Source organism: Sorghum bicolor, chromosome 7 (assembly GCF_000003195.3).
Source record: "Sorghum bicolor cultivar BTx623 chromosome 7, Sorghum_bicolor_NCBIv3, whole genome shotgun sequence".
In the NCBI taxonomy this organism is placed as follows: Eukaryota; Viridiplantae; Streptophyta; class Magnoliopsida; order Poales; family Poaceae; genus Sorghum; species Sorghum bicolor.
In genome coordinates, this window is record NC_012876.2 from 2,468,962 (window position 1) to 2,484,475 (window position 15,514).

A 15,514-nucleotide genomic window follows, 5' to 3' on the forward strand; every position below is an offset into this window, starting at 1 on the left:
GAACGTGCTTGGCCCACCCTGCGCAGCCAGGGCCAGCGCACTCTTAGGGCAGTCCTTGCTCTCCTCAGGTCAGCCACTCCAAGGCCGCCCAACTCTCGCGGCCGACAGCAAACAAGGCAAGCCACTTTGCATTTTCCACCTGAAACTGACGCAGCCCCAACCCAAATGAAGCCTCAGCGAAGCTTATCAATACAATCAATCGCCCAGGGAGAAAGACAGAGAGCGATGGACATGTGCACGGGGATTGCAAACAGGGTGTTCTGAACCAAAGTCGTCCTACCGGCTTCATTTAGCAAATTTACTTTCCAAAGTGGCAGTCTGGCAACCAACGCGTCAATGAGTGGCTGCTGTCTCAGCTTGAAAATAGAGAGAGGGATGCCCAAGTAGCGACTGGGAAGTCCTCAACCCTGCAGTCTAGAATCTGACGTACCAAAGCAATGTTTGCTTCAGAGCAGTGCAGGGGCGTCGCGACACTCTTGTCCAGGTTGGCAAAAAGACCCGAGGCAGCACCAAAGATCCGGAGACAGGACTTCAAGGCGTGCAGGTCCTGGTCCAAGGGTGCTAAGAACATGACCAAATCATCAGCATACAAGTTGACTCGCTGTACCTGACCAGCCAGCCCAAGCTTCGCCAACATGCCAACAGAATCCAGCCAAGACAGTACATGATTGAAGACCTCCATAGCGAGCACGAAGAGCATTGGAGAAAGTGGATCCCCCTGTCGTAACCCCCTAGCATGGCAGATTCTTCTACCTGGCACACCATTAGTGATCACCTTCGTGCTTGCTATGCAAAGGATAGCCGAAATCCAGTTTCGCCACCGTCTACCGCACCCCATATGTTCCAGAACCTTAAGCAAGAAAGTCCAGGAAACGAAGTTGAAGGCTTTAGCAATGTCAATTTTCGCACAATGCTAGGGATTTTCCTCGCGTGCAGAACCTTGCAGGAAAGGCGTACCGTCCTAAAATTATCTTGTATGCAGCTACCCTTAATAAAGGTGTCAGGCCATTTGTTCCCATCCGATGTTTTGAGCAACGTGATGGATTCTGCTCGGAGCCGCCCCTTGTACCCACCTAATTTTTTTTAGCCACTTGGAAAACTTATTGATTTATCAATTAATTACTTTTTGAGCTGAGGCTCTAAGCATACATATCTTGACCAAACACACACACGACGACAGTGAAGGCTGTTGTGCTCTCCACATCCAATTGAAAGTTGAAAGCGATACAGTACCATATATATTATTTCTCTCTTGTGGAATGTGACTTGCAAATAGTTTGGCATGCAAGATGCAATGGACAGAGCCGATTGAGACGCGCGGTGGACCCTGTTTGGTAGAAAATCCATGTGCTAGCTGCTGGCGCTCACCAGAGATTCAGAGGAACGTGTCAAACTGGCCGGCCGGCCTTGAATTATTGGGGAGAGCACAGCACAGCCACAGGAGCGGATCAACGACTGCGCAAGCTAGGAAGAGTCAACTCAACTGATCAGCCACACGGGCCTTCGTGTTTGTGTATATACTGGGGCCGGGTTCCTCTTCCTTCTAATCGGCTTATTATCGCCCATGGAGGTGATGAGGTGATGTACGTAATGGCGACCACCGCTTCGAAGGCCATCATGGGCGTCCTCGCTGAGAAGCTCAAAGCTCTTCTTGGCCGAGAGTATGATCTCCAGGTTGGCGTGCATGACGACGTCAAGTCTCTCCAGTCCGAGCTGGAGTTCATGCATGCCTTCCTCCAGGACTACGACTACGCGAGCTACCGCCACTACCTGCAGCAGACCACCACCAGTGCCCAAGACAAGGTGTGGGTGAGGAAGGTGCGGGAGCTTGCGTACCATGTCGAGGATGCCATCGACGACTTCACATGTCGTGTTGGCCCAGCTCCGAAAGAGATCCCAGACATGGTCAAGCACTTCGTGTACACGCTCATGGCTCGCCACCAGATCGCCAAGCAGCTACGCCGCCTCCGACTTGAGGCGCAGGAGTTGAGCGAGCAGCGCGCGAGGTATCCGCCATTGGGCACTCCTCCAAGCTCCACTACTACCGTGCAATTGCAATGGCAGTTGCCGCCCCCGCCCGATGAGACGACGTCGACCAACCTGCTGGTGGGAATCGACGGACCACGGGATGAGTTCATTGCCAACCTTACAAGTGCTGCAAGAAAGCATGGATCTGGTCGCCGCCGTGTTGCTTCCATGGTTGGAATTGCTGGCGTTGGCAAGACAACCCTGGCCAAGGCTGTGTACCACAGCCTCGAGGACTCGTTTCAGTGCCGAGCGTTCGTCACTGTGTCAAGGAAACCAGACCCTAGAAGGGTTCTCAAGGACATCCTGCAGCAGGTCATGATTACCACTGGGAGTGGGAGTTCCCCAGCCATAGCTAGTATGGAGACATGGGAGGACAGCCAGTTCGTGGACAGGCTCAGAGACAACCTCAAGGACAAGAGGTTTGATTCTGGTTCACCACCTAGCCTAGCTGTACCTATTCTCTTCTTTTATGATCGAGTTTCAGTTGATGTGTAGGGACTAGAGACGCTCTGCAATTCCCTTAGTTAATTGGCCTAATTCGTTGGATTACTGAAACATCGATTGTCTGGGAAGGTTCAGTTCAGATTATTGCTTGAACAACAGCAGGGAGTTACAGCTGGATATGATATATGAAATAATCGGACTAAGTTACAAGCAAATCCTGCTGCATCCTCTACAAAATGCTTCTAACCAAAAATTAATTTACTACTTCTTATAAGCTGTGGCGTTTGCTACAAGCAAGCTTGCCGCTGAATGCATATGAAGATTTAGTACTTCATGCTATTTGTAGGATTAGTAACTTAAAAGAGTTAATCTGTAAGCATTTCGGTTGATTTTTTTTTTTTTAGAATAAGGAATGTAACATTCAGGCCTCCGCCTCCAACGTTCATAAGTGAATGAGTTTTATAGCCGCTTACAGTATAACCCATAGCACTTAGACTACGCTCCACCAATTGATTTTTTATTGATGTTTGTGTTGCAATGTTCCTATTTGTTTTTTTTACAACAATGTTCCTATTTGTTGAACAATTCGATTCATCCGCACATGGATATCCTTAATATGTTATACTTCGATTTATAGTTAGTCAAATATATGATTTCTTTCCTTTTTGCTCATCTAACCTCTGTTACGATGGGATGCAATTATAGGTACTTGATCATCGTTGACGACCTATGGGAAATACCAGCATGGGACCGTATTAGCCGCGCTCTCCCTGACAACTCTCTTGATAGCATGATTATCACAACTACTAGAAACGAGTCTGTTGCCAAAGCATGCTGTTCACGGCATCATCCTGGTCATTTCGTGTATAAGGTAGCATCTCTGAAGCACCTTGACTCAAGGACATTGTTTCTTCGTCGAACTTTTGGCTCCGAAGATAATTTCCCTCATGATTTGGAAGAATTGTCAACGAAAATCCTGAAAAAATGTGCTGGTTTGCCACTGGTCATAGTCTGCATATCGAGCATTTTGGCTACTAAAGGGAAAGAAGCAACAGAATGGGAGAAAGTGTACGACTCCTTAGGATCTGGAAGCAATGATGGTCTCTCTTGGTTGTGGCAAGCATTTGAGGTTAGTTATGATGATCTTCCTCAACATCTCAAGGTCTGCCTACTGTATCTTAGTGCATTTCGAGAGGACTACGCAATTAGAAGGGATCGATTAACACGCCGATGGATTACAGAAGGATTTGTAGATGAAAAACCTGGTATGAGCATGCAGGAAGTAGCCGATAACAACTTCACTGAACTAATTGGCAGGAACATGATCCAGGCAGTGGACGTTGATTGTTTTGGTGAAATTCATGCATGCAAAATTCATGATGTGATGTTTGATCTCATCACCAAGAAGTCATCTGAAGAGAACTTTGTTACATTCATACATGGTAAATCCACATCCACGCAGCGACAATTTGTCCGTCGGTTATCTCTAGACTATGGCACCACAACAGATGATTTAGACTTGACAAATTTCAATGTGACTCATGTTCGATCATTGACAATTTATGGGAACATTAATAAACTTGATTCTGTTCCACTTGGTAGATACCTAAGGATGTTGGATTTTGAATGCTGTGAAGGTGTGAACAGTAGACACCTGAAGGACATTGGTGAGTTAATCCTTCTGAAGTACTTGAGTCTTAAGAGTACATGGATCAGTGAGCTGCCCCGGCAAATTGGTGATTTAAAATGTCTAGAGACCCTGGATTTGACGCAAACAAACATAAGAGAGCTGCCAGTGGAAGTTGCCCGGTTGCAGAGGCTGGTACATTTGCTTGCTGGTGGTGCAGAGCTACCACAAGGTATTGGAAACATGAGACCTCTACAGATATTATGCATTAGGGTAGCCTGTAAGAGGTCTAAGGAAGCTGTGAAGGAGTTACTTAGATTAACCAATTTGAGGAAACTAGACATGACCTATGTGCACCTGAAAGGGAAAGAGGGAAGAAAGTACGAAGATGAGTGTGTGAATACTTTGTCTTTGATAATGAGTGAACTCTTCAAGTGCAAGCTCCAATCACTGCATTTGAATTTATTGGGAAATTATTCTATTAGTTCATTCCTACGAATCTATCTCACTCCATCTTTAATCACTTCACCACCTGATCATCTTCAAAATCTGAGAATAATAGGAGACTACGGTTTCCCTTACGTGCCAAGGTGGATTGGATTACTCAGTAAGCTCACTGATCTGGAACTAACTGTCAGAACTATGTTGGAGAAAGATGTAGAAATAGTTGCAAAATTAGACAGGCTTGTCCGATTCCGACTCACGGTGAAAGAGCCATCTACAACTACAAAAGGCATCATCGTTCTGGAATCCGGATTTCCTTGTCTCAAGGAGCTATTTATCAGTTGTAGGATCATGCCGGTGTCCTTCAATCAAGGTGCCATGCCCAAACTTGAGAAGTTTGTGTTACAGTTCCATGCTTACCAAGGAGATTCAAAACGTACTTGCCCAAGCATTGAGCATCTCAAATCTCTTATTAAGGGATTCCAATTCAGAATAGTAGTTGGCAAGGGTCTCAGTCATCGTGAAGTCAAAGATTTAAAAAATACCTTCAAGAGTGCTATTTTCATATAGCCCCCCTGCAGAGTGGAGTACTGGAGTAGCGGCAGTAAACATGGATGGGTAAAAATAAATAGCAACAAGTAAGAAAACATCACATTCCTTGTATTGTATCAACTGAATTAGCTTGTATCCTGTAACATGATATCCTACTTTCTTTCTTGAATAAAAGTTATGTCGGCATGTTCTGTGAATTTTGGTACCTAAGTTCCTACCGGTAAATGTATATATCCTTAATTCTAGAGATAGAGATATAGACATGAGAGTAACTACACGCGCGTGTAGAAAAACGCATCATATATTGTCACACCCTGGTTTTTAAAAGAAGACTAGAGTCGTCATATGTGTCCAGGAAGTCCACACATATAACAAAAGAATAGAAATATCAGAAACAATGTTATATATAGCGGAAAACATATTTGTAATAACACTTACAACTATCATAGTACGCGGAAACAGTAGCTAAACTTCTTAGGCTCCATGGCTGACGGGGGGCTCCGTACGCCAAGCACTTCTGACAAGCTTCTAGAAACTCCATGACATCTTTGTCCGTCTTCTGAGGTGTGGGGAAAATAGTAAGAGTGAGTTCATGTCGAACTCAACAAGTATAGGCGGAAAATATAATGACATGCAAGACTTAATCAAAGGAAAAAAGCTGACACTGTTTAACTGCAGGTGAGCTTTTTAAGTTGACAAACTTTTATTATAATCTCTTTTATTTAAACAACCTATTACTAAATATGAGTAAAGCATCCCAATCCGTAATAGATGAAAGTAAATTAACAATATTATTAGTCACCATTATAATTATTATTATTAAGATCTCAGATTTAGCAACCTCGGATAGTAACTCGGGGTAGCAACCCATTAAGATTATGGGATAGCAATCCCAATTAAAAACACAGGATAACAATCCTGCCAACACGGAATAGTCATTCCGCCAAAGCACCAACCTAAAAAGCAAAGAAAGCCGAGGATGGTGGTTGCGTGAGAGCTGACCTTGATGGAAAGGACGGCTAGGGTTTCCATATTGGTGCATGGGAACGAAGAGCAGACATGATGGGCACCAACCTAGGTCTGTGTCGTCGTCGGTGCCACCACCACACTGGCCATGGCACTAGGAGCCGCCACCACCAAAGCCACCGCCCTAGGGGCCGTCGCTGCCAGGGCCAATGCGGCTGTCTGGGCCAATGCGCCACCCACGCCGAGGTTGGCTAACCCGAGCTAAAAACCACGAGCGTAGACATCGGCGAGTGCCGGGAGAGGGAAGCTGCGAGAGGGAGAGGGAGAGGGTGATAGGAGCGAGAGGGAGAGACTGAGAGAGGAAGGGGCGATGGGAGCAAGAAGCGGAGGAGTCAAGAGAAATAATGAAGAAAGGTTGGACTGAAAGAGACGGGATTTTTGGCCACCACACGATCCCTTTTTTTTTGCTGGCCGGGACGCCGTACAGGACACGGGGGCACGCCAGCCTCCTGCCGAGCTTAGGCGTCTTAATAAGAGTAAATTTACGGTTTATCTTTCTTTTCCTATTTTTTTTCTCTGCTCGTTACATTTTTTTTACTATAAGTATTAATACTTTTTAATACTACTTCCGTTTGTGTTTATTTGTCACCAAACTTTCACTGTAGCAATTTTGACGATATTCTTTTTTCTAAAAAAGATTTTTAGATACATCAAGTTTTCACATATATAGTTCTTTATTGAACATTCATTAGTGTTATATATATTGAAGTATCTAAGATATTTTAGAAGAAAAAAAAGATGATCAAATTTGCTATAGTAAAAGGTTGGTGACAAGTAAACACAAACGGAGGAAAATATATATTTAGTTAAAGTTATTTCTTGGAAAACAAGAACAACAGACGGAGGGAGTACTTCCCGTTCACATGTTTGGTTTCTCGAGAAATCAAACTTTTTAAAATTTGACCAAATATATATATAAATAGGAAGTACACTAATATTTATCATATGTAATATATATTATTAGGTTGAGCATAAAATATATACTTTCATAATATATTTATTTACATATATAAATACTGATATTATTTAATATATTTCTAGTTAAACTTTAAAAAAATTGATTTTTTGGAAAGGCTGCATTTACTTATGGACGAAGAAAGTATGCTAGTTGGTGACACTGACACCTGCATTATCATCGTGGATTCCAAGGATATGCATAGCGATGCAGCTAACACATACCCCAGTCTTATTCAATTTCTTTTACAAATTATAAAATAAATAAATCATTACTAAATAATAATAAATTAAGTCATAACAAAATAATCAATATTTATATAAATTTTTTAAATAAGACAATTGACACGAGATCCAAAACATCACTTTCAAGGGGTAGGAGTAGCATTGAGCTCCAGAAAAAATGCAGAAACTATATATAATAAATATACATCCCAAAATAAGTATCACTTTTAGGATTCTTGAAAGAGATGAATGTTATTTAAAAGTTACATATTTACTCATCACAAGCTATTTCATCTAATAATTGCATTTTGGGCAACAATATCATCGACCGACTTGTCAGATTGGTTAGTACAGCTATAATGCAGCTCAATCTTCAGCAACTCAGACTCCAAATAAACAATTTGTAATTCCTTCTCCATAGCCTTATTGCGTAAACCTTGGAGCTTTGCCTGCAATGAAAGCTACAAAATAATAAGCATCATTGGATTATTTGCAGATTATATTTTTATAATAAATTAACTTAGAGACATAAATGTTAATAATATTTACTATATACTCGATCAAACTTTAACTTTTTTGATCGGGACATATCCCATAATTGTATTCTTTTATGGACGGAGAGAGTATCTAGATATAACAGATTAACAATATATCTAGATACTTAGAAAAATTGATGTGCCAAACAAGTTAGAGCGACTTATAATTTGTAATGAAGGGAGTAATTCATACACAGTTATGTCAGATCAACTGGGAAACAAAACCACACATATCTTGTTAGTCTGAAATAGATATTTGTAAAAATAGTTTAGCTATATATGGTACTGACTACGTCTTCTTAGTGAAACATATACTCTGAAATACATATTTTTAGAATAAAATTATAAATTGTTAAAAAAAAGCATCATGATTTAGTCCTTAATTAAGGTAGCAGAAAGTAAGGAACAGAAATTACTGGAAATCCCATCTCATGTTTGTACCAAAATAAAAAATGAGAGCCTAGGAGTAATAGGCTAACTAACATTATAATAAAGGTAGTAAGAAAGAATAAAAAATACACGGAAGAACTACTGGTCTTCTAAGGATAAAAATAGGTAGCTGTAATATATCAGTGTATATTTGCGGTGGAATTCTTAGAAAACTACATGTTTTAGCTGCAAACACCAGAGTAAATTTGGTAGAAATAGTAACATAAGTTTTATTAATTGAATTAAATTCAAAACTGTAGTATTCCATATATATTACATGAATTTGGAATCCAAATAAATTTCCAATAAACTGCATGCGGACATTGTGCTCAAATGCAATCCATTTGCATCCAGGGCAGAATGAAACTGAATGACTATTCCCTTGTTACCTCTTCTGACACGCTCTCTGTGTTATACTTGTCATTCCAGTACTGAGTGCATATTTCGTAGTGCTGCTACACACTTAGTACGTGGACAATACCATAATAGATTTAGTGTGCATGAGTGAGAACATGAGTCATGTGTGTGACAGAGAGCACTTACTAGGCAGAGTCATTGACAATCTTATCATATGCAATCCTGAACTTTTTGAATATGATCTAATATATCATATTGCTGTATTGAAAATTCATTTATCAGAATTGTCATATTGAGAATTGAATTGGAATATTGAACCAGCTGATTACCAAAAAGCAATATTGAACCAGCTGATTGAACCAGCAGGTTGTCATTTATCAGACATGTACAACCTAAAAGCAATATTGAACCAGCTGATTACCAAAAAGTAATATCAGGAAAAAGGTAACTAATATATTAAAAGATTCAAAGAAAAATATAAAATTCATGCTGAATAACTATTTTCAATAAAAAAACAGGCTTATGCAGCAGTATAATCTGGTTGCAACAAATGCAGCAGGTCTACACTACAACTTAGAGGAGCTAATGTACTGTTAAAAAGTGCCACTTTAAATCAGCTACAAATCTGAACATTTGTGCAGTATAACAATTTCATAAAGATATATAGATCTTAAATATGCATATTACCTCAAAGAAATATCATTTTGAAGATAACAATACTGATAGACCTATGTCACCAATAATAATTGAAAATACCACGCAGGATAATTGATAAATAAACTCATTAGATCTAAAATAAACAGTTCTGCAATACAAAAATAGCATTCATATTGAACAAAATAAGCACATCTGCAACCTACAATTTTTTTTATATCTGCAAAAGTGGTAGTATAAAATGAATGTTGGCAATTAATAGATGGCTCAAGAAAAACTTTTAAAAAAACTATCTGATACTAAATATGTGAACTCCTGATACGAGTAAAAGATACTAACACACTAGACCTACACCACCCAAAAATGGGAACTCACGCAGACAGTAGACTTGAAGCAGGATACAGAACTAACATCTAAGAAATATAATGTTGTTGTTTGAATTTAGATTTCTAACGACAATTAGTAGACCCCAGTCTAGAAAGATGTTGTATTTCATATAACATAAACATGACAAGTCAGATGAATAAAAAGAATGCAAAATGACAGTGCATGGGAGGTTGAGAAGAAATAGATTGCTACTGAAAAGTGAGTAGACCTAGGGATAATAATACGATTTTGGAACTAATATTAATGTCAATAATTCCTGCACGGACACCACCATTAGGACACCATTTTCAGTACAAAAGTGCGGATCTGACATGTGAGTCAATAAACATATATATATTAAACATGAGATGCATAAGAAATGAGACTGAATTTATTTCCTAATTTCCTACACAGGAATTTTAACAAGAAAACAATAAGCAATGTCAAACTATATTTACTAATTAGTGTTTTTTCGACTGACAAAGAAGCTAAATGGATGAAATTATGTGGAAAGTATACTAAGTTAAGGATACATGCTGTTAAAGCACACACACAAGTTCTGCATTGCCAGGAAGAAATATGAAATATTACTGATGGTAAAAACCATATTCACTCACGGTAAAAACTGCAGTGTTTGAACTACATACACAGATTTATGTCCTCTGAAGTGCAAGGACTATCCAGACGAAAAGAATAGTGAAAAAAACAAACAAGAATCAGTTCTGAATAAAAAAGCGAGGAAGCAAGAACTCAATAGGAAAAACCACCGACCACCGGATGCAGATCCAAACGAACCCAGGCAGCAGCATGCAGATCCAGTCCACCACGAATCGACCCAGTGTGAATCGAACAAGAAAATTAAAGGAGCAGCATATATTATGTTAGAATGTTGAAAAAAACCATGACCGAGCTAGAAGTGCATCTATTTAGTGACTTAGAAAAGAAAAGAATAATCTAGGGGAGATGAAGGAGCACAAAACTGTCGACCAAAATTCTGAAGAAAAAGAACAAAATCATGTAGAGAGAGTGAGAGTGAGAGTGAGAGTGAGACGAGTGTCGGATTCGGATCTGAAAGAGAGAGAGCGAGAGAGGGACAGTGAGAGAGACGGAGAGAGAGGGACGATGGGAGAGAGACACCGAGAGCTCTGTAGAGGGAGAGAGAGAGAGAGAGAGAGAGAGAGAACAAGAGTGCTGGAGAGAGAGGAACAAGAGTGTAGAGAGAGAGAGACCGAGAGCTCTGGGAGTGTGTGTGAGAGAGTGTGGCGACAGGTAGGATCGGAGAGATTGACGGAGTTTGGAACCACGGCGGCGGCTGGGAGACGAGAAAAGACTGTGATGATTGGGAATGGGAACTGTAAGGCTGTTTGGATGTAGTTAGATTCACATCAATTTATATGTGTTGGAGTGGATTGGAGTGAAATTTGAACTAAATTTTATCTCAATCCACTCCAACGGCATAGGATACACGTGAAAACCCGTGGATAGATGAAGGCGGGTGGTGTCCCCCTACTGACAAGCAATTTTGACCACCGTTGAATGCAGAATAGGAGAACATTCATACTGGTAGTTCTAAACCTATTTTTACTAGCACTTTTAACAACTACCAGTGTGAAAGATTAATTAAAGTCAGCTAATTTTATGGGCGTCATCTAAGAACCACCTTTGTAAATATTTACAGTAGCGAGTGAACCCTGTAAATCGATTTACAATCACCGTTGTGAATAAGGCTAAAAAGTTAGCAAAAAATTTATCAGGGAGAGTCGCGGTTGTGAAGGCTAAAAGATTAGCAAAAAAGACTCACTACCTCAGGTCTCGCGGGATACGTCGCCCCTTACCACTGCACCCCTAAAGTCACTTGTGTGACTGAGCACGAGAAACAATCCCTAGTATATTTACTCTGTAAAATTTTCAAATGAAGATTTGAAGCCTTAAGCGAATTTGAATGAAAAAAGTTTCAACTTTGTAGTTGTAGATCTTTTCGAATACTATAATTTTCATTTAGACCATGTATCCATTTGAAAAACTGAAAAAAAAAACTAACTGTATTTACACTGGTGGTTTATAGTAGCGCTAGGTTAAGAAAACAGTCCGTATAAAATTTTTACTAACCTGTATTTCTACTAGCGATAGACTTAAGAAAACAATCACTAAATGTATTTACACTAGTGGTTTATAGTTTGAGCCCACAGTTTATTTGTAATGGCGCCTATATATTATGAACCGCTAGTAAAAAGATTACAACCATTAGCAAAAATTGATTGTGACAAGTGGAAAAACCTTTCGGTGAGATAGTAAGAGAACCATATTCATGAAAAAAGAGTGTCTGGTTATTTTTTGTAGAATGTGTTTGGTTAGTGGTTACTCAGAGCATCTCTAAAAGTTTCCAGAAATTAGTTCCCAAAATTAATGAGTTTTCCAAGTCGTCAAAAAGAATTAGAACCAGCAAAGAAGGCTTTCTCCAACCGTTTCCGGCCTCTAATAATTGCTTGCCAATAATTTATATTTTTTTATTTAAAAAACACTCGCATATAGCAACATATGCAAACATACCATACAAGTCACTACAAAAATTCATTAAACGAGGGGTATATTGGACATCATGTTTAGATTTGAAAATTTTTGGCCAAAGTGGTAAAAATTTTTGTGGTCAGAACTTTAGCTCAAAAGTCTGACGCACGCGAAAAATTTTAGGTATTTAGTTTGTCAATTTTTTTCTGACACGACTTGGGCTGCATGCAGTTGTTATTGGTGGGCTTACATGGGAGTGCGTGCACAGTAGCAGGTTCTGCAGCCCAAAATTTTTGCCCCGTTTAGGCCTTGTTTAGTTCCGAAAAAATTTCGGATTTCGCTACTGTAGCACTTTCGTTTTTATTTGACAAATATTGTCCAATCATAAACTAACTAGGATCAAAAGATTCGTCTCGTGATTTACAGACAAACTGTGTAATTAGTTTTTGTTTTCGTCTATATTTAATGCTTTATGCATGTGCCGCAAGATTCGATGTGACGGGGAATCTTGAAACCTTTTTGGATTTCGGGGTGAACTAAACAAGGCGTTCCTAGACCCTAATTCCACAAAAAAAAATCTTTAGACCAAAAAATTTCAAATCTAAACAGACCCAAGCCATTTATCACCAAACTGGAGGGCAAATGCCTAACCAAAAAGTTTGATGAACGTGATGTACCATCCACTAGTGGAGGACAAATGCACAACCAAAATGTCCTTACCCAGCCATTTATCACCAAACAGAGAAGCTGTTCTATGACTTTTGTACCATCCACTAGTACAAAATACTTTTATAATTTGTTATTTGTTCAATTGTTCTTGTGTTATAACATATCAAAATTTTGTTTTTGTCTGAGTACAAAAGATATATTTTTTAATTGTCTTTGCGCCCACACAAATTAGATCTTATCGGATTTATGATTTTGTCTAACGTGTTTTTATTGTGGAAACCAAAAATTGCTGCCTACACAGATTACAATGACCTACAGCTGCAATTTTCATATAAAATATATGTAATAACCGTCGCACGAAAATAAATTCAAATTCAAGCACCTGAATTTTATTTACGTGTTAGCAGTTGATGGCTACTAGGTCAGCTGCAAGACAAGATGAGCGGTATTCGGCATCTAAACGATACAACACTCCCTCCGTGATCATATTCTCACTTATCAAGATAGAAATTAAACATTTTAAACTTTGAGCAAATATATCTACAAGAGAATATTAATATTTATATAATATAATTAGTAAACTTATTTTGGAGATACAGATATTGTTATAGCGACACTTACGAGAGGTAGTGGAACAATGAAATATGAGCTAAATAAGCACACATAATCACGACTATACGCTCCGGCTGTATACTGCAGAGCATTACTCCATTATATTGCACGACGATCATGCATGTACCGATCGAGATGAGGTAGCTGCTTAGGTAGTAGCCTTGAGCTTGCCGATGAACTCCTGCATGCTCCGGTGGCTGGTGCCTCCCTCGGCGACGGCCATGGCGGCCTCCTGGCTAGCCCTAGCCGCCCTTGCCCTGACCGCGGCGTCAGCCATCGCCGCCTTCACCTTCTCCCCGATCTCCCTGCCGCTCACAATCCCGTCCTCCCCGTCCCAGCTCCAGCGCTCCATCCACACCCCGACGCCGCCGCTCTCCAGCGCCATGGCGTTCACGCGCTGGTCGCCGCCCCGCGGCCACGCCAGCAGCGGCACCCCGCACGCCGCCGCCTCCGTCACCGAGTTCCACCCGCTGTGGCTCAGGAACAGCCCCACGGCGGCGTGGCGAAGCACGGCCTCCTGCTCCACCCACCCTTTCGTCACCATGCCCCGGCCCTTCACCCGCTCCAGGAACTCGTCGCCGAGGACGTCGCGCGGCTCCGCCGTGTCCTCGCGGTCGACCACCGTCGTCTTGAGCACCCACAGGAACCGGCACCCGCTCGCCTCCAGCCCTGCGCCCATCTCCCGGATCTGCTCGTGGCTCACGGCGATCCGGCTCCCGAACGCGATGTACACAACTGACCTCGCCGGCTGCTCCCCCAGCCAAGCAATGACAGGGGAGGCCGCCGCAGCCGCCTGCTTCTCACCGGCCTCGGTGAAGATGGAGCTGCTGCTGCTGCTGGGTGACGATGACGACTTGAGCAGGCCGATGGCGTACACCGGCGGGAAACCAGGGACCACCTTGCCATCTCTCAGGGCGGCGAGCGCCATGGGCTCCAGTGCGTCGAACGTGTTCACCAGAATGCCATCAGCTTGGCTCAGCGCACGGCCGTTGTCGATGAACTGCCTCGTGAAGAGGTGGTTCAGATCGTGCAGCGGCTGCGGGAGCGAGGACTGCCGGATACGACGCACGCCGGGGATGTCAACGTCGCCGACGCCGCCGCCGGCACCTGCGTCGTCGTCGTCCTGCTTCTTGTCGAGGTGGATGGGGAAGTAGGCGACGAGGGAGAGCATGGTGGCGCTCGAGATGTACAGGACGTGGCATGGCAGCTGCAGCTGCTTGGCGACTGGGATCACGTGGGAGGCGAGGGTCACGTCGGTGACGACGGCCGAGACGCGCGGGTAAGCGCCGGCGATGAGCCGGTCGAGGAGGTGCGCCGAGCGGCGCAGTGCCTCCCACCGGAGCAGGAACGGGTCGGTGCCCGGGAAGGCGGAGGCGTCCAGCGGCAGGAGGTTGAAGTCGACGCGCTGGATGCTTGGGAGCGCCGCGAACAGCGCCGCGAAGTGGTCGGCCTCGGCGTCGGAGACTGTCGGGAGGACGGTCATGACGGAGCAGCGGACGCCGTGGCTCGAGAGTGCCGTGATGAAGCGGAAGAAGGGGACGAGGTGTGCCATCCCGGCGCTTGGGATGAACATGACGTGCGCAGCAGCGCCGCCGCCGCCGTCGAGCTCTCCGGGGATCGCCATTGACCGTGGTGTAGAGGCGGGCATGGAGTGGTCGAACACGTACTCGTGGTTTTTTTTTTCCTTCGCGACGAGCTCGCCGTTTCGTTGTATGCGTGTGGTTTTTGTTTCCAGTGGCAGCAGAGCGTGGAACTATATATCTATAAATTAAAGTAGTAGGCGCCATATGCACACATGCGATTAACTTGTACTCGCTCTATCTAAAATATAAAACTTTTGATTTTTTTTAACCTCAAATTTGACCACTTATCTTATTCAGCAAATTTACACAAATATAATCAAATTTAAATTATTTTTAAAGAACTTTTATTAATAAACCAAACTACGATAAAAGAAATAATATCTTACATGAATTTTTGAATAAGACGAGTGGTCAAATTTGTTAAATAGTTTGAGGATGGATTGAGTACTCTTGTAGTAGGTCTTTGACTCTTTGCTGTGACTTCAAAAAAAATAGAATTT

General features: G+C 42.2%; 2 protein-coding genes across 2 annotated transcripts; one reads left to right on the forward strand and one right to left on the reverse strand.

The window, feature by feature from the left end:
* Nucleotides 1,433-5,300, forward strand: LOC8074063 (putative disease resistance RPP13-like protein 3). Its single transcript, XM_002443760.2, has 2 exons — nucleotides 1,433-2,447; nucleotides 3,178-5,300. Exons 1-2 carry the CDS (start codon nucleotides 1,582-1,584, stop codon nucleotides 5,111-5,113), a joined length of 2,802 nt encoding a protein of 933 aa, XP_002443805.2. The 5' UTR covers nucleotides 1,433-1,581; the 3' UTR covers nucleotides 5,114-5,300.
* LOC8066139 (UDP-glucose:2-hydroxyflavanone C-glucosyltransferase) lies at nucleotides 13,359-15,183 on the reverse strand. Its single transcript, XM_002444941.2, has one exon. The coding sequence runs from the start codon at nucleotides 15,077-15,079 to the stop codon at nucleotides 13,580-13,582; it is 1,500 nt and encodes a 499-aa protein (XP_002444986.1). The 5' UTR covers nucleotides 15,080-15,183; the 3' UTR covers nucleotides 13,359-13,579.